At 40.6% G+C, this 18,828-nt stretch overlaps 1 protein-coding gene across 1 annotated transcript in view; it reads right to left on the reverse strand.

Annotated features, from left to right (window-relative positions):
* Positions 1 to 18,828, reverse strand: part of RMDN3 (regulator of microtubule dynamics 3) — a 40,061-nt gene that overhangs the window by 12,056 nt on the left and 9,177 nt on the right. The window contains exon 6 of the mRNA XM_009333941.1: positions 17,705 to 17,765. Within this exon, the coding sequence (XP_009332216.1) occupies positions 17,705 to 17,765 (61 nt within the window). The remainder of the gene's footprint in view (positions 1 to 17,704; positions 17,766 to 18,828) is intronic.

An 18,828-nucleotide genomic window follows, 5' to 3' on the forward strand; every position in this document is an offset into this window, starting at 1 on the left:
TGTGATATGCAGCTGTCAAGAAATATAAATACCAGATATTTTTAACAGCCTGGTGAAATGTTACATAAAATAAGCAGCAAATAGCAGTCCTATCTTTGTGTCGTCAAATAAGCTAAAAAAAAAAAAAAAAAGGAAAGAGATGCCTGAAATGGTTTTTCACTGCAGTCCCAGGAAAAGACGACTCTGCCCGACCCCGCTTTGCTGGTCTCAGCCCTTTGCTCGAACCTTCCTTTTCAACTTGTGCCTCGAGGTCCGGGGCCACCAGCCTGTTGGTGATTTTCATACGCAAGACTTTGCAGTTCTGAGATTTTAGGCTCTGGAGGTCTTCAGATCCCGACTTCCCTTCCTCACTTGGCAGCGCCAACATGGTTTTCCGCTCTTCTCTCTCCTGCTTGTTTAGCTTGGCTTGTTGGAGCTATTTATTCTAGTTCATTTTGTGAAATGCCTTGGGATGAATGTCACAAGAGGCACTATTGAGTTGCAGGAGGACTGACTAGCAGTAACAGGATAAATTAAAAATAATGAGTTAGGGAAGGGGATTTTCATTTTCTGTAAACAATATGTAACCTCTGAAGCACTGTTCAGATCGATGTCTCAGCAGTTACCAAAACCTTATATTATGATATCGCTCAACTAATTATTAACCAGAACTACTCATTAAGCTAGCCACTGGTCAAACTGCAAGTCCCCATAGGAATCTCAGTTCAGTAAGGACTTCCCATTTATTACAAAATAAACTCTGTGGAAGCAGATACTACCAGATGAGAGACCGTCTGTTCTTCCAGCTTAAATCCCTGAGCTCAGAACACGCAGCTTTGAAGAAACTTCATTTTCGACGCTGCACTCTGGCTGACTTTTGGCCTCTGAACACAAAATGCACAGCTCTGCGCAGCCCAGCACCTCCAGCTCCAATGGCCAGGGTGCTTTGCCAACCCAAATACATCTCTCATCTCTTTTAACTGTTTCAAAGACTCGCTAGCTGAGTGTGCCGCAGCTCCTTTCTGCACAAGACAATCAGTAAATTAAAAAGAAATGGTGAGGCAAAGGGCAATAAAAGGAGAAGGGGAAAGAAGTGGGGAGAAGCAGCTGTTCCGCAGCCAACTGACAGAAGTGAAATAGAGCGTGTTTCGTATTGCCGAAGATGGGTCAAACATGAAAGTCTGACCACTGACAACAGCATGAAGACATGAAAGTTCTTTCCTTTTATTGACATCAAAATTTGCTTCATACATATTTAACTAATTTTTCATGGCAACACCCAACAAATTAATGAGCTAGAATATATTCCTATTCAATCAGCATTAGCTGTGAACTGGATATATCAAGGCTAGCCTGTAAAAAACTTTTCAGTGCCATTCAAGCAGCACTGCTAGTAAATCAAGAGAGGTTTTATCACACACAGACAAGGAGATAAAAATCCTTGTCGGAGCTCAACTTTCAGTTACCAGAGTCAGATGAAAGCTAGAAGAATAAAACCCCTTCTAACCAAGTAAATAATTCGGAGAAACAGAGCTCCAAAATATACATCTTGATAAAGAAGTTAGACGTTTTCCCAATGTTTTATGAGTATTACCAGTTTTTCACTTTCCTGTGCACTGAGTAGGTATGTGTTAGTCTCTTCACTTGAGTAAGGGAAGGAGACAGATAATTAGCATGCAGGTATTTAGACTGCAATGAAACACACCAAAAATGAAAATAATCATTAATTTAGGAATTAGTACCTTAGGAGAGACAGCAGAATTCCCATTGACGTAACCAAATTTAATGACCGCCTAGTCATAAAGAGCTTGGAAAAAAAAGCTTTGGCTTTTCTAAGGGTAGACAAGATCGAAGGAAAAAATGAGGAAGGCGGAAGCACTCCTCCGGCCTCGTCTCCACAAAGCTCAGCGTGGAGGTCGGGGTGTAAGTTCACAAAGCATCAGTTAAGCTGAGATAATTCCCCATTTGGATATACGTAGCAGCACCGCACTCCAGTTGCGCAACCAGAAGATGGTTCATGGCCTTCCTTACCGGCCATGAACATCCATATGGGAGAGTTTCTATATTGTCTATGTACAACCAAGTTTCTGCATTAACTTGCCAGCGCGCGCGAGCCCCAAGTCTAAGTTTGGCTTTGCCCTACCAGCAGCAGAAGTCTACGGCTGTGTGCCAGCTGAGTATTAATAAATGCTGGCTTACTCTGTAGAAAGCCATGCCACTGCTGTGTTCACTGCTGGTCATACGTCTTCCCAGAGAAGGGTAAGAATTCATCAAGAGCCTTGCTGGCTTGACACGGGAAATAAAAAGCCCAGTCTGAGGCCTAAAAAAGCCAAGATTTATGCAGAGATAGCAAATCTGTATGTGCGGACTAGTTGAAAAGGGTACTTGACGATGATGGCATGTAAGCTAGAAATTTAAGCACAATAAATCATGGTCTGGATTAAGGCAACACTAATGTCACTGTCTCAATTTTCCACAAGGATTAAAATTTTATACATGTATTTTCACACTAAGGGATCACATCAAAAAGTGAAGTGATGAACATTGGCTTCATCCCTGTTCTGACTCACAAAAATACTTACAGCTGCTCTTAAATTGTAAAAAAACCCACACCACCAAGTATGTATACAGGAACACTTTACAGGATGCTTTCCACCACCCCTTTAATAACATTTCATTTAATAAATTCTGAAAATTGGCCACTACCCAAAGAGTTTTGAGACATCAAATGTTTTAGCCTTTGAACGATCCACACAGGTCACCAGATGCGTGTTATTCACAACTTTTTGCATAGTTAATAGGTAAAGATGACGTCCTCTTTGCATGCACATGTAATTATATAGCTCTGCTGTCCAGGGTTTGCTGTTTGTGCTAAGCAATGCTCCATCCACCCAGGGTTTGCTTTGGCTCTGTGTTTCAGGAGCCTGACAACATTTCCTTACAGAAGGAAATTCTTCTTTGCACATCTATGTCCCAAACCTTCAAATCCTGTGAGTTTCTGTGGGCATGGCAAGCTCCTTTTACAGAAACACCGAAGCTCCCCACTCTAGAACAGGCGGCTAGCAATAGCAACCTTGATTTTGCGGGCGGGCGTTCGCAGCCTCATACTTGATGAGCCACACTGGATTTTTTCTTGATAAATCAAACACTACCTGCAACGTTGCTAGAGCCACAGCCTAAACCACTGTCCTAAGAGCACAGATCTTCTTGGGTAAGTCATTTTAAGACTCTATCCTTAAAATTAAAAACCAAGACCCACAAAAGAAAATAGTGTGTGAAAGACTTTGCAGCAGTTCCTCCTCTGAAGTCTGGCTGAGGACCCTACCCTTTCAGGAAAAGATTGGCTTCGGCTTCCTACAGAGCAGGAGTAGACTTGGCCTTACATTATAATTAAAGCTTTGACACATCACAAGCCATCTAAGCTACAGGTATTACATGGAAAATGTGTCAACAGAAATATTCTAGAAGGCAGCTCCTGGTTTTGCCTGGCATCACTCCAGCCGAGGTCACTGAACATCAAATCCGCACAGCTTGTTTGAACTGTCCGTTATTGAGATGATGAGTTATCCTAAAGAAAAGAAACCTGCAATACGTACTATAATATTATTTTTCCTGGCACACCATTTGATGAAGCCTGAAAATATTCTGTCACGTCAGAGCAGCTGGATCAAACCAGAGGCCACCCTGACCCACTATCCTATTTCTGTGTGCACTACTGGAAACAGCTTAAAATCAGGAAAGGTACAGAGCCATTGTCTGCTGAAAGCTGGGAGAACAACCAGCTTTTATCAAGGCTTTAATGAGGAACCTGAAGTTCAGTTCACTTTCTTCCGAGCTGAGAAATCCCAGTCTATTTAATTGCTCCTCTAAGCTTTCTTCTATACCGTTAAGCATTCTTATCACCTTGGTACTTTCTCTACCTCTTTATCTATTCTAAAAAAGAAACTGCCATGTAGATATACTATAGATGTCTACCGTGAATTAAGATGCTTTCTTGGTTCTCCTCTTTCAACCTGTATTTTGCCTTTTGACTCCTGGGAGTGAACACTTTCAAATAACTGCTTAATTAAGACACAATCTCTCTTGTTTTAAAAGACCATCATTGTACATGCATAATTAGGAATGTTTTTTACCTGTGATTATTACTTTGCCTCTGTTGACAACATCTGCCATTTTTGCACAGTGATTTGATGCAATGACATCCTTCTGCAGCTTCCTAAAGTCGGTTTTAGCTCACATTGCTCTGTTTATGAATGTGCTTAACAGTACACGCCCCGGCACAGACTCGGTAACCTCCCCCAGCTCTGAAAACTGAACACATCTTCCCTTGTTTCCCATTTTTTAGCCTGTTATCAAGCCAACGCTGTTTACTCATGATAGCTTAGTTCCATTCACAGACCTGCACGAGGGAATTCGTCCGGGACTTCTGAAACTCCAAGTACACAGTATCAGTGGGCTAGCACCCTCACCCACACTGTGAGGCATTTCTGTACAAGAGTTGCATTTTCTCATGGAGGCGGCATATCCTATTAGTCTCCAACTTATATTTAAAATAGCTTTAAGTGACAGGGCAGGGAGGGAATTTGGATAAGTTGCTAGTTTCCTGGATCCTCTCATTACCCTTTAAAAACCAGCATTACATTTGCCACCTTTCACTGCTCTCAGTGATGGCAAATTTAAGCCATTAATTATGTATCACAGCTAATATTTCTCAATTTCTGGTAATAGTTCTGGTTTTAATGCCTCTGAAACATTTCAGTAGTGCTTTTAATTTAACTTGCTAGAGTTTCCTCCCTGTTCTACATTCCTCTGCTGTACAGGACATTGAATGATGTCTTCTTGTAGTTCTAACAGTCTCCTCTGCTGTTTAAAGGAAATAAAAAATACCATGATTAAAGACTTCTTTTATTTTTATTAATGAGTCACTTATTATTCACCCCAAACTTCTAAAACACTGCCTTTAAACAAGCTTTGAATTATCTGCAAGCACTTTACTCCTACAGCTCTTCCTGTACTCAAGCTTCCTCACAGCCGTTTTGTTTTCTTTTGCAGTTATCATTACTTGCTGAAATCTTTCCCATGCTCCAAGGATGTTCAATCTCAGTACTTTATGGTAATGACTATAAAGTGGGTTTCCTGTCATAACACCTTGAACCAGACACTATTCATTGCTCAATGCCAAATCAAGACTTGTTTCTCTGCTTTTAATGCTCCGGGACATTGTCATTGTCATATCATTTATGATGCTTATTAAAAAAAAAAAACACAACAAAAACAATTGCTATATTATGTTCCAACATGACACTTACCAAGTCTTGGAAGAGAGCAAGAAGAGAAATGGTCTTCTCGCATTATTGTGGATTCTGCCCTAAAAGATATTCTGAGCTCTGTAATTTTCTTTAGCTTGTGTGTCACTATACAAGCCAACTAGTGTTATGCATTTTCTATTTCAACATGGAATTTACATTCATAGGGATTCTCTGTTATCTGTTGATAAGTTTAACTTATTTAATTTATGTTTTTTTTAACATGCAACACATCCCCCAGCACAACAATTCTATAATAGAATTTGCATTCTGGTATTAAAACAAACATAGTAGGTGTCTGGGTTTTACCACCTAAATGAGGTCATTTCTTAGTCCTGTTCCTCACTATTTCCTGTATGAGTTTTTCTAGTTCTATCTTTTTATTTTAAAAAAAGTTATAATTTCAGGTATATCAAATAATCCAAAATCCCACAGATCCCACAGACTTTTGCTGCACAATCTGTTCTTGGGCAGGGGGGAATCCTTCTTATCTGCAACTGCTATGAACTTGTTTAAGTCTGATTTTTTTTCTTCTTAAGAATTTTTACCTTGGTTATAGCAGTAGTGCATATTGCTACTTCTTACCCACAGCCGCATAAGCTATTCCCTCCCTCCCAGCATCTTAGCAAATTTTCAGCTTTCACAACAGCCAGTTGCTCTTAGTTCCACAGCTCCGTATTTTCCTGGATATTTACTATACTACTGTGTCCTCACCAAGTAAAATTTTCCCCCAAGTTTTTAATTGTATGTATTAATCTTCACTTACTGCTCTAAAACTGTAAATAATGGTGCTGTAAATGGCTCTAGCTCTTGCATTTCATGTCAGACTGTCATCTATCAATGGCTAGTTCAAGGAGACCTATGTATCTTTTATCTCACCCAAGGGAGCAGGACCTCTCAGATTTAACTAGCATACACGATTATTTGGAAGTGCAATTATTATTTTAAAATGATTATTCCTCCTTTCACCCCGACACTTCCTAGACAGATTGGTTTGGGAATACTGTGGAGGCAAGCTTTATACAAGAAAAGCAAACACAATACAATCTGCACAACTTGGGCTTGAGCCACACGTATTCCCTTAACAGAGGAAAAGAAAACAAGACTCAGCAAAAAAGCAAACCACGCAGCAGCGCAGGTCTTTGAGGATGAAGACTGGTAGGACGGGAGAATACAAAGCTCAGAATTCAGTAGGGAAGGCCACGGTCTAGAGGAGAATCCATCACACTCCAGATGATGACAGTGTCAAGACTAATTGCATGAAAATTGAAAATCACCATCTAGTATAACACTTGCAGGGACTGTCTTACAAATGTGCCTTGGAAACCAACAGACCTTTTAATAAACAGGCTTTCAGCTGTTCCCATTCACCCTGAAGCCAAGCACCAGCAAGGAAAGTAAACCTACAGAGATGTTTTGTTACTCGGCATGACCAACTGTAAATCCTGAAACACCTGAGGTAGCGCTTTCAGTTCCTGGGATTGGTTACACAAAACATTTAAACAGCTAGTAATTCATGGGGACGTTTGCAGTTGGATCCAGTTAAGAGAATATTCTTTCTTTCCTTCTCTAGCTGTTTTACTGGCCAGGTAAAACAAGGCTGAGAATAGGAACAGCGCCAAGTCAGTGGGAGTTCACATGCCCCTCTAAGCACCTGGGGGGCTTGCTAAAGGCAGGGAAACAAATCAGCCAAAGTGTGGGGTGAGAAACAGGATCCAGAAAAACTTACCCCTCAGGTCCACAACTCCTCCTTCTTGCAAACAAGAGGTTTTAAGAGACGTATCTATTTGTTCTGCCTGCCTCCTGCTGCCAGAGAAAGACTCCACAGTTGTGTCAGAAGATGACGGCTGTAGGGAATGACAGTTCACATCCTGCAGCCAGCGTGCGGATGTAAAGGATCATATTCAGTCTTGAACTGGGAAGTTATTAATGAATTTCAGATTTCTTAGGCCTGTTTGCAAACACTGCACCCAGAAGCAACATGGCCGAACCTTACTCCATATATTGGGCTTCCTCCCGAACTATACATTTGACGTCTGCAGATTTCCTGTTCCAGGAAAATACAGAGCATAAACTACAAAGACATAAGGAGGCATAAACTACCGACTATAAAGACTCCACCTGCATGGAATAGTTGATAAAGTTAAAACGAACTATGAAGAAACGTGATTTAAAATGGAAAAAAAAAGGTAGGATAACACTGAAGCATTTTTTTAACTTTTACATGCTGACACTTATTCCCTTCAGTTAAATGCTGTGAGATTAACTGAGGATAATGGTGGCAAAAGACCACAGATTTTGAACAAGACACTGACCTGTGGTCATTAGGATACCACATTTCTGCAAAAGTAAAGGTGTTGACAGTGGCAAACAGGCCGAACACAAGAATGGCCGCACAAACTCCATTTATTTTCTCCCGAAGTTAAAAAATGGCATGTGCATAGATAAGAATGCAGGACGGGACAAACACGTTAACGCCACTTCCTCTGAACATTCTTCCGGCCTCCATTTGGTCAGGTATTGTCTGAATTTTTCTTTCCATGTCCACTTGCTTCTTGAAGCCACATAAGCTTTCAGTAGCCACCACGGCCTGGGGCAAGGCATTCTGCAGATTAACCATAGGCATCATATAAAACATTTCTTCTGGTTTGAGCCTGATGCTTAGCAACTTTGTTTGATGCCGTCTAGTTCTTGCTTTGGAAGAAACTGTTCCCACTTCGCCCTCTCCATGCCACTTGATGTACAGACAAGCTCTATTCCTCTCAGTTACCTTTCTTCCAGCCTGACAAGTCTCAAATCTATTAACTAATTGCATTTACAAAAGCTGTTCTGTGCTTTTGATCTTCCTTGTCACACACCTCTGATAATGCTCCCACTGTACAATACCTTTTTAGAGAAGGCGAAGATAGATTTGCATAGTTTTTAGAGATATGCTCATCATGTTCCCATTTCACACAAGTATAACTCCCCTGCTTTCAAGTGAAAATTATTCACCACAGTCCACCCTAAGCTGTAGGTACAAAGATTTGTAAGACTAAATAGTCCACAGATACTTACCTAAACAAGTTTTTAATCACTTGAACATGATGCTGAGACTACTTAAGCACCTACTGTTTTAGTCACAGACCATCAGCTCTGGTGAAACAACTAATCTGACAGCTTTCTGCATGTGAATTCCCCTTACCAAGTTTTAAAACTGCATAATGCAAGTAAGTTGACTAGTACATGGCTTAAAAAAAAAGCCATAAGCACTCAGGCTTGCCTAAGCCACAGACTTGTTTGTGCATGGGTTTTTTTTTCACTAGTATAATTATTTTACTTGCACATGTGAACTTTTTTCCTCAATACGCCATAATTAAACTGTGTATCTCTTAATCTAGAGACTGGTATATTGATTTTAACTGCATCAAAGTATATCTATGTATAACCTAAGTGTATCTACTATATAACTAAACGTTTATTTTAATTACATAAACTATGTAACGAAACTAAACATTTATTTTAATGCAAATGCACTCGGCAGAAAGCAAAACAGCATATTCTATGGCATACAAATAAGCAGAACGGTTTAAGTGATTTCCTAAGTCCTACAGTAGTATTTTGTTCATAGACAAAGCATGTATGTATGTATGTACACATGTATGTATAGTGGGAAAGTGAAAAAACCCTCATTTCCTATATTCCCATAGACCCGCTCCAAACCTTTTAACTTTAAGTAGCTGTCCTCCACCACATGCATGCACAACTTGGTGGAAAGAGTAACAGAATACATAGCTCCAGCTGAAGATATGGCAACTGGGAGCAAAACGATGCAAAAAGGTCTCTGTACGCTTCTCGTGACTGCCCTGGATAACAGTTTGGGAACGACTTCATCATTACTTACACAACTGCAGGAGACCTCATATGAGTTTGACTCATTAGTAGAATCCACAAGAGCCATGGTCATAGCAGTACGAACATTATCCCACTGCCAAGCCATAAAATTCCCCAATGCCCACATATTTGTATGAAGGTCTTCACTATTTTATATGAAAACAACTTGATTTTTTTTAAATTGAGACACCACTGTATTTTTTTATTTTTGTTACTTATTGCACAGTCGAGGCAGATTATGGCTCATGTCTGCCAAGGAACAAACTTCTCAGCTTTGCTCTAGTGGAACCAACAAGAACACACAACAACGGAAGCAATTCACGATGACTCTCGTCCCTCTGCAAAAGCAGCCAAAGCCTGCCACACAAGCAAAGCCTCACCCTTTCCGAGGGCCACCGGCTGCACAAAGACTATTTTATTTGACCAAGATACACTAAGAAGAAAGCAAGAGCCCAACATACACAAATGAGTAACTCCTATACCACCTTAAGGGTTGAGGCAGAATATCAAAATAGCGTCACTCTCAACTTGGAAGACAGAAAAGTGCAACCCTGGGAATGTCAGGATGAAGTCAGACGATCGCTCAAAACCGCTTCCAGGTACAGACAGAAAATCTGCTCAGAAGCTTGGGGTTGTCTTTAATTTCTGTGCTTCACACCAGCCACTCTCAATGAATTCTTCCTGGTTAATGCGGTCACAACGTCTTAGCAACAAGCTCTCAACGCCCCCCCCTCCCCCCCCAACCCAGCAAAACCTCAGCCTTATTACATATGGGATGCAGAAGTTTCCAGCAACTTGAATTCCCAGTCTTGCCAATAAGAGAGACAAGAATAAAATGTCAAAGTGACCTAAATCTCCTGCTTTTAGAGACATGCACGAGGACAAAAAAAGACAGACTGATGTATATTAAGTTTTAGGCTCGCTAGCACCCTTTTTGTGAAATTCCTGTAAGAAAACAAAGGAAACATGGCATAGCTGTAACTGGTATAAAGCTGATTTGCAGTTCACTGAAGGGTGAACGTGGGAGGCTCACTGGAGGTCTGTCTAATCTGTTTTGAGATCCATCAGAAAGAACATGACTTTTTTTTTTGGAGTGAAAGAATTACCCAAGTCTCCTTTATCCTAATTTTTCCACGATTAACTGTTCTTCGAAAATTACTGTGGATGAACGGACATTGAATGGAGTGGCAAAAAAAATCCCCTGACAACAACACTGATGCTATTAAATAACTCCATTAAGTTGGGTAATATAGTAGAGATTAAATTTAAATAGGCTGCAGACTAGCATATGCTAGAAAATTCATCATTTAATGGGGGGGTGGCTGCAGAGAATCAAATTTAAAGGTTACAGTAGATCATAAGCAGCCCAAGGCAATAATATGATGCTGTGCTAGCAAGCCTCAGCTAAAGTACTATATACAATTTTTGAGTAATGAATTAAAAAGAAAAAAAAAAAAAGGACGAGCTGGATAGAGCCATAGGACAACAACGAGAACAGGAGGTCTGCAGAACACCACCACACTAAAAGGTTGTGACAAGTAGGTCTGCTTTCTTTCAAAACATTGGGTGAATACAACAACTATTGTATTCTCTTACAAATAGTTCCTCATGTTAATCTTTTTTCCCATGTCTAGGGAGGGTAGAAGTAAAAACAAAGCTTAGGCTGATATCAGGAAAAATCCATATAGTTATATATATTATATATGTAATTTTATATATATAAAAAAATATCCATATAATTAAATACACTACTTGATAAAACAGGAGAAAGGGGAAGAGAAGGGGACAGGACAAGCCCCATCACTGGAAGTTTTTAGGGATCAGGGACAGTTTCGGCATACCTGGCATGCACCACTGCAAGAAGATGAGCGAGATGACTTTCTGGAGGTCCCTCCTAACACTGTGTTCTTGATTCCTTAAACACTAGAAACCAAACACTTTTCTGGATCAGTGCTCTGTTTCATACTTAATTCACATTCCTATGAACATATTCAGGTTCCAAGGAGACCTGGCAAATTATGTTAAGTTACGTGTTAGCTAGTAAGGACTTTACTCAGGCACATAGCTAAAACTAAAGTTAATTTTCATTAGTGATTTAAGTCAAAATTCAAATGACTGCCACAGAAAAGAAAGGCTGAAATATCCCCTTCTCTACCTGCACTGAAATCCATCTTTCCTTGATCCTAAAGAAGTTAAAATCTTCATTAGCTACCTCAGCTGGGACACAAAATGTGTCTTCAATTTTGTTCAATTTCTGTGTTAGTTTTATCTGCTGAAGATCTCTAGTCTGCCTCCGGAGGTGGTAGGAAAGGACCATATGCGTTTTCTTCGTAGAACAAAAGGTATTCATCCACAGTGAAGTCTGAAGATAACAAATGGTATTTATTGTGTAGAACATACCATTTTTATGGAGTGACCTCATGCTTATTTAAACCTCTCTTATTTAAACTTACTCAGAAGACTTGCAGTTTCAGCTGTCCTCCCAAGAGCTACCAGCAAAGAGCCTGGACATACCTGGGCAAGATATTCAAACTATAAAAAAAAAAAAAAGACTGCAGGAACCACTAGTGCTTTCAGGGAAGGTGTCCCCTGCATCAACACTGATGAGAAGAGCTGCAAAATGAAGCTTTTTGTAGTGCACGAGTTGTTCTCCACATCTGTAGCATTATCAGCTGTGCTATGAGAACTTTCTACTGACATACTCATACTCTTAAGATCTCAGTTCTCAGAACTTCTGGGTTTTTTTATGCCTAACAAATAAAAAGCAACCCACAGACTGTAAATGTCAAGTTACTTCACTATTTCCAAGAGAAGGAGGGAATATTGACCCCTGCTGAGATTTCTTTTGTCCCTGCTCATACTTTTCAGTACTTTCTCTTCCTTGGCTCCTCTCCGGCGTTCCCACTCTCAGAGCCTCCATGGCTTGGGACTGGAGATATTTCAGGGTACCGACACCCCTGATGAAGGCAGGGACGCTCCTGGGTCGGGGGGATGCTATCGGGCGGCTCTAGCTGCGTGCTATTTTCCCTCCTCTAAGTTCTGAAATATCTTCTAACGCCTATTCCTATTTGCTGTAGTTGCTTCTGCCCCTAATCTATATTGCCAGTAACTTCCCTGTTTAACCCACCTGGGGAACAGGAAAAGCTCAGCTCATAAATCCAGACATAGCTCAAAACTGGCAAGATCTGGGCAGTAATCCATGAAGAGTTAAATCCTGAAATACTGCCAGCTGTTAAAATTAAAGCTATCTTCAAGTCACATCCAGAATGCTGTCACTTTTCAAAAAACTGCTATCTACCCACGGACAGCCAGATGTACCAACAGAATCTAAAAGGGCTGGTACACAATTCAGCGGCTATCAAGTGTGCAAGATGCTCCACCAAAGCGACAGACTCTTTACAAGAGAGGGCACATTTCTGAGGCTCAGCCAACCCAAGAATGCATCCCTCTCCCGCTTCTCTATAACATATATAATATCTCCAAGAGGGCCAAAGCTTATTACGTCTTCTGCAATGACAGCTTTCAGCAGTCAGCAAATAGCATTTAATTTCCAATGTGAAATATTCAACTCAAACAAAAGCTGCTAATACAGCACCTGCAAAATTTTTCCCAGATGGACCTCTGAAATCCCTCGCTGCTCTGGTTGTACTTCCAATATTTCTTTTAACAACAGGAGTGGAAGCCAAGGCAAACACACAGCTCGCTATCCATTCCTGATCCCTAAAGCTGCTGTTACGTGCTTGCAGTTGCGCTGCGAACAGCACAGCCACACCGAAACGTACAGGGGATTCCAACAAGGTCACAGTCGTTTCTCTCACTTCACTTGTGAGGATGTCACATATTCATGTCTAAGCAGCAGAACGTACAGGTTTGTGCCATGATCGATGCCTCTTCCACCCATCCCTAAAAGCAAGCACGAACAGACTTATGAACTTGCTCTGTCCTCCTATTCACAAGCTGAAATCAGCTAAGGGCGTAATCAATTTAGTTGGACATAATATCTATCTGTTCAGAGATCTTTTACAATTAAAGCACAGAATGACTTCGATGTCTGTATCAAAACTAAGAATCAGGTAATTATAAGACAGGAGTATATGGGCATTAAGAATACTTGGTATAATATCCATCAGCCTACAATACACAAATCTATTCTAAATGTACTAAATACATCAAACGCCCAGCACAACTCTCACTCGTCTCTATATTCCTAAACGGTGCCCACAAGGAAAGCACAGCCAGAGATCAGTCCCACTGCACAAAGGCTGACTTGTCTGTGTAGCCCTGATCAAATCTCAGTTCTGTTTCGACCAGCTCTGCGGAGATGGCTCTCTTGGGACCAGCTGACTTCCAAGAGCAAGCGCCTACAATAACAGCTTTGTACCAAATCTAGTGTCAAGAAGACCCAAGAGATCCATGAAAGGACTCTCCTTCATATTTGGGCAGATCCCAAAGCTAGTCCAGACATAGTCCCAGACACTTACTGCTTTCTCTATCATTCTTGAGAAACCACTTACTATCATGCTGCCAAAGCCTTCAAACCATCCAGCCACAGAACGCTCCGAAGCTGCAGACAGTCACGCTCCACTCAGCGCTGCCTTCGCCAGCACTCAGAAATCCCTTCGCGTTCACAAAGCTATTTTCTTTGTTTCTTGCTTTAAAATGTCAGTCGTTACTGCAATAACTATGAGGCACTGAGAGAGGGGAAAAAAAAGTTTTACTTGCAGCGATGATCGCACGCAAAGTATCTTCTGTCTTGCTTGACAAGCATCACACCTTAAAGCCAATAAAACAGGGAATGATTTGTGCAACAGAAGCAAATAATACAGCGTAGAGAACAATGAATAAGCACCAAAAACCAGCACAACTGCATCTTAAGGAATCCGTAAGCATTAAGTGGCAATTGATACAATAGAAAATTATGGTCAACATGAAATAACACACACACAGAAAAAAATGCAGCCCTAACGATACCTACACAATCACAGGCTTCACACAGCCTGTATCACACAGAAGAGACATTAAAATCACTGGGAATAGTTCTGTGAAAATGTCCATTCGGTATGTTGTGGAAAAGAGAAAGACAATGTTGACTACTGTATATGGAAGTAAGAATGAAAAGGATCATCACACTAGTGTCACACAAACCCATGCTGCTCCCACAACTTGTGTTCTGCAGTGAATTCCCGTACTTTTGTCTGAAAAAAGATATGGTAGAAAGAGAACAGTATGGGAAAGACAACATGGGCGATGAGAGATAATAAAATGATTCCCTATGAAAAGAGACAATAAAAGATTATTCCCTTCAGCAAGGGAAACAGATACTAAAGAAAGGAATACGACAGAATAAAACCGTAGTTTTATAATCATTCTCTGTTCACTTCTCCATAAACCAAGAGCTAGGGCACCAAATCAAAACCAAAAAAGCTTTAAAACCTCTACTGACAATTTCAAACAGAGCAAGCAGGTTTTTTCTACACAGAGCATGTTAAATTATGGGATCTGTACCAGAGGATGGTATGGAAACGGAAGGAACCAAGTGGCTAAACCAAGATGACACAAACTCACGGAGGATAGCTCATCATGGGCTATGAACTCACCTCTGCGCTTCTCCCTGCCGGAGGTAAGGATGGCACACTGAAGGAAAGTGAGCGTTGTATTCTTTCATTTCTTTTTTTATATTTTCCTAAACATTGCTACCACAGACAGCATGGTGAACATAATTCCGAGCAATGTGCCCATTACTTGAATAAGGGGAAAACAACTTAAAATGTCTTTTGGAACTATGTTTTACCGTACATTTTTCATATATATGTATCTTTTCATGTATTAAGCATCATTTCATGAGCAGTAATTTTTTTTCTCAGGGTAAATTCAATTAGCATAAAAAGAGCTGCAATTAAAACAGCTTGCGACCATCCCATGACCCACACAGAGCTGGAAAGGGAATAATTTCCTGTTCTAGTCATGGTAGAAAATAATTATTTCTGTGACTGATAAAGGTAGTTACATATTCATTTCCAATAAATCCCATGCCTCCCACATGCTGCTCTGCTATTTCCTTTCTCCAGCTGCCCTTTCTGCAGCTGCTCTCTAGAATTAAAAGCAAGATGTAGATGTGCAGAAGCCTTACCCCTGTTTGGAAAAGAGACAGGTCTAATAGGACAAGAACTGTGCACTCTTTCACCAAAACCGCTGTGGGAAGAGGTGGGCACAGATTGTAACAAGGGGCACCAAGAACATCTTGGCTCAAAAGGCTTGAGATTTTCTACTGGAGACACATGACTAAACATCACATTACAGCCATTACTTCTGCACACTATAAACTCTGAATTACAAAGCTAAGCTATCAATATTATACCCTGAAGTAGAACCTTACTTTGTTAAATACCAAATGATCAAGTATCGAAGCGGCTTACAAACTTTAAGACTCAACCTGGCAACTAAAAACCCATTCCTTCAAGATGTTAAGCCAGCAGACAAAGCTGAACACCATAATCTGCTAGGGATTAATCACCTTGTCTGTCCTAGTATTCTTCCTTCATATCAAAGCTTTAATTGAGAACAGCAATTCATTACTAAGAGCTAAAATACACAGTCTTTTCAAGACAATAAAGGCATTTATTTAGATGCCAGTAGTCCAAACCGATCCTCCAAATAAATTTACTCATCTCAGAAGAGCACAGATCTTGTTTGGTAAAGATATTCAGCATCCTATTTTCCCAATAATTTCCATTAAAAAAAAAATTCTCTTTTATTCTATTTTACAGGTTGTCAGTCCTTCATAGTAACTGCTGATAAACACCGTTCATCAAGGAATTCGAATTCACCAGACTACCAGAAAAGCATATTCCCTTACCTCTACAAATACCTGTACCACTCTACAAACTCTCTTTTGGTGTATTTTTAAAATAAATAAAAGGAGAATTTAAAATTCTAAAATCTCCTTTAAAATTTAAAAGGAGAGCAATCCTTTCCATCCCATACATGAGTTGGAACCAAAGCCTGTTCATTCAGGCTGCTGAAGAGAGCAAGGTACCTTCCCTCTTGCCTATCTCCTTACTGAAATCCTAACCAGCTGCAGCATTTATACAAACATAGAACAGCTTGCTTGGCTAAACGGCAGATCATTTCATCTTTTATCATGGAAAAAAAAAAAAAAAAAAAAAAAGAAGAGCCATATGCTGCTGTCTGAATTCATTTCAAAGCCAGAGTGCTTTGCAGAGTGACAAGCAGCATCCGTGAGCAGAATACAGCAGTGCCAGGCCAGAAGACACTCTCCAAAAGACTATAAAAGGCTGTCTGAGAAGAATGATGTTTCTCCTTACTCCAGAATTAAGATGAATATAAGAACATTGGCACAGCACTAAGCCCATGCTTACAGGCCTAGCTGATTGAGGCAAATATATCACCTCTTGACATAAAGCAAGCATCCCTGCACAGCAGAGCATTATCGAAATGTCAGTAGCAGAATAAAAACCAACAATTAACCCAAGAATGTTGGAAGAACACAAAGGAAAAACCTCATTCATATTTAATATTTAACTCTTAAGACTTTGCCCCCACAGCTGTGCAGCTGGCTGTGAGCTTGGCTTTGAAGGATATACACATCACTCTATAGCGGGCTGAAAAGGGGCCAAAGGAAACAGAGGACTCGTGAAAGAAAATAGAGCCTCACCATACTGAGCTCTCACACTCAGGAACTAGCTTTCTGCAAGTTATCTGCATGAAACATATTCTTTGGCAGCCCATCTACACCCAGCACAGGACAGGGCGCTCCAATATGCATTTTCCCAGGGTCTGCACAGTCAAAAGCGATGCCGACGGAGTTCAGCTCCTTTCTGTGCCAAGACGCTTGCAGCATCCCGCCCAGGCACACACATGGGCCCAAAAGCCAGCTGCGGAGCAAATTACTGTCTTCCACTTCCTAGAAGGGAAATTGCACAATTCCCAGGAAAGCTTCTAAACAAACTTTCCTTCACCTTCTCAAAATATATGCACTTAAGCTGCAAGCAGCCCAAAGAATATGCAGTCCGCTAAATTCAGCCTGGTGAACACCAAATGGAGCTCATTGTACTTACTCATCTCAAACTCATTTTGCCAATAGCTTGTTTCTCCAAGCCTCACCTGGAAGTTCACCCTTCACTACCACCACCAAAGTTCACCAACTTGTTAGGTGCGGACTCACAAAAGCCTTGATACAATCTGTTCTTAGTGTCCAGAGAAGTTCATTATTCTATTTGGGAGCTTTTGCTCAAGACCTCTTCTGGCCATCTCGCCTCAGAGAGAAATTCATAATTAAATTAGCGTAAGCAAAGCTAAGTTTGTTACTATAATCACAACCAAACCTACCTTCTGTCAAGCCGTTACTTATGCCAATTAACCAAAGCTGTTAAAAATGGCTTTTTAAGGAAAATAGCATTAGTGTAGTATACTCCAAGAGCAAATAAGCTTTTTTTTTTTAATGTTTTTAAATGCAGCTCAGCTCACAGCAATCTCCAAGTCCTTTTCCTATGCTTCTTAACAGCAAGAAGTAAAAAGTTACATACCATTGATGGCACTCGGCACTTTGATCCCATTTCTGTAAGGCAATTTCTATTTCTTCTTTCCCTGCAAATAAGTGGTCAGAGGTAAGAAATTCAGCCGCTTTCTCTCTTAACTTCTTTCTCTGAGGCTGAGTACAATAGTAGAACAGCATAGAAGTCACATATTTTTTAATTTTATAATACGTTTGGCTTGAAAATGTCCCGTAAATAACTTCATACTCTTGCAGTGATATGGAACATCCCAGACCACTCAAAGAGATCACGCAAATTTGTAGTACAGTAGCAAACTGTGTTGACCTGTCAACATGGTTTCACCTCATTTGGAAGTACATTTATCTATAATGAAAACATCTTCCACTCCACGTTAAGAAAAATTAATTAGAGCTTTCAGTGGTTTTGTTCTGATGCATTTCACAGCCTCAGATCTAGGACCCACCCCACTTCCCCCTCTCTCCTCCAAGAACCTGCAGTCTCAAAAAGCTGAAAACTAAGCGCCTACTGAAGGCTAAAAGGACTATCAAAAAAACCCTTAAAATTTCATGTTTTAAATGGCTACACTGATTTCCAGAAAAGAATAATTAATTATAGTATTAACTAACTATATTTAGTTATGTGCATAATAAACAGGACAGAAATTATTTAGAATAGTATCTTTTGTCGCACATCTTAACTGTAACAAAGATGATTTTTTTGTGTTATTCTGACCCATCTACAAGCTTGCAAACAAACCACATTCGAGATAGTGAAAAAAAATGAGGGAATAAAACTAAACTGTTTCCTCTAAGTAAACACACATAATAGCAAGACCAGTTGCTCTCCGGGCAGCCAGCCCCCTGCGCTGGAAGACAGGGATGGGGAGCAGAATGAAGACCCCATAATCCAAGGGGAAATGGTTAGCGACCTGCTACACCGCTTAGACACGCACAAGCCTATGGGGCCAGATGGGATCCACCCGAGGGTACTGAGGGAGCTGGTGGAAGTGCTCACCAAGCCACTTTCCATCCTTTATCAGCAGCCCTGGCTAACCGGAGAGGTCCCGGTTGACTGGAGGTTAGCAAATGTGACGCCCGTCTACAAGAAGGGCCGGAGGGAGGATCCGGGGAACTACAGGCCTGTCAGCCTGACCT

Source organism: Pygoscelis adeliae, unplaced genomic scaffold (assembly GCF_000699105.1).
Source record: "Pygoscelis adeliae isolate BGI_AS28 unplaced genomic scaffold, ASM69910v1 Scaffold420, whole genome shotgun sequence".
NCBI lineage: Eukaryota > Metazoa > Chordata > Aves > Sphenisciformes > Spheniscidae > Pygoscelis > Pygoscelis adeliae.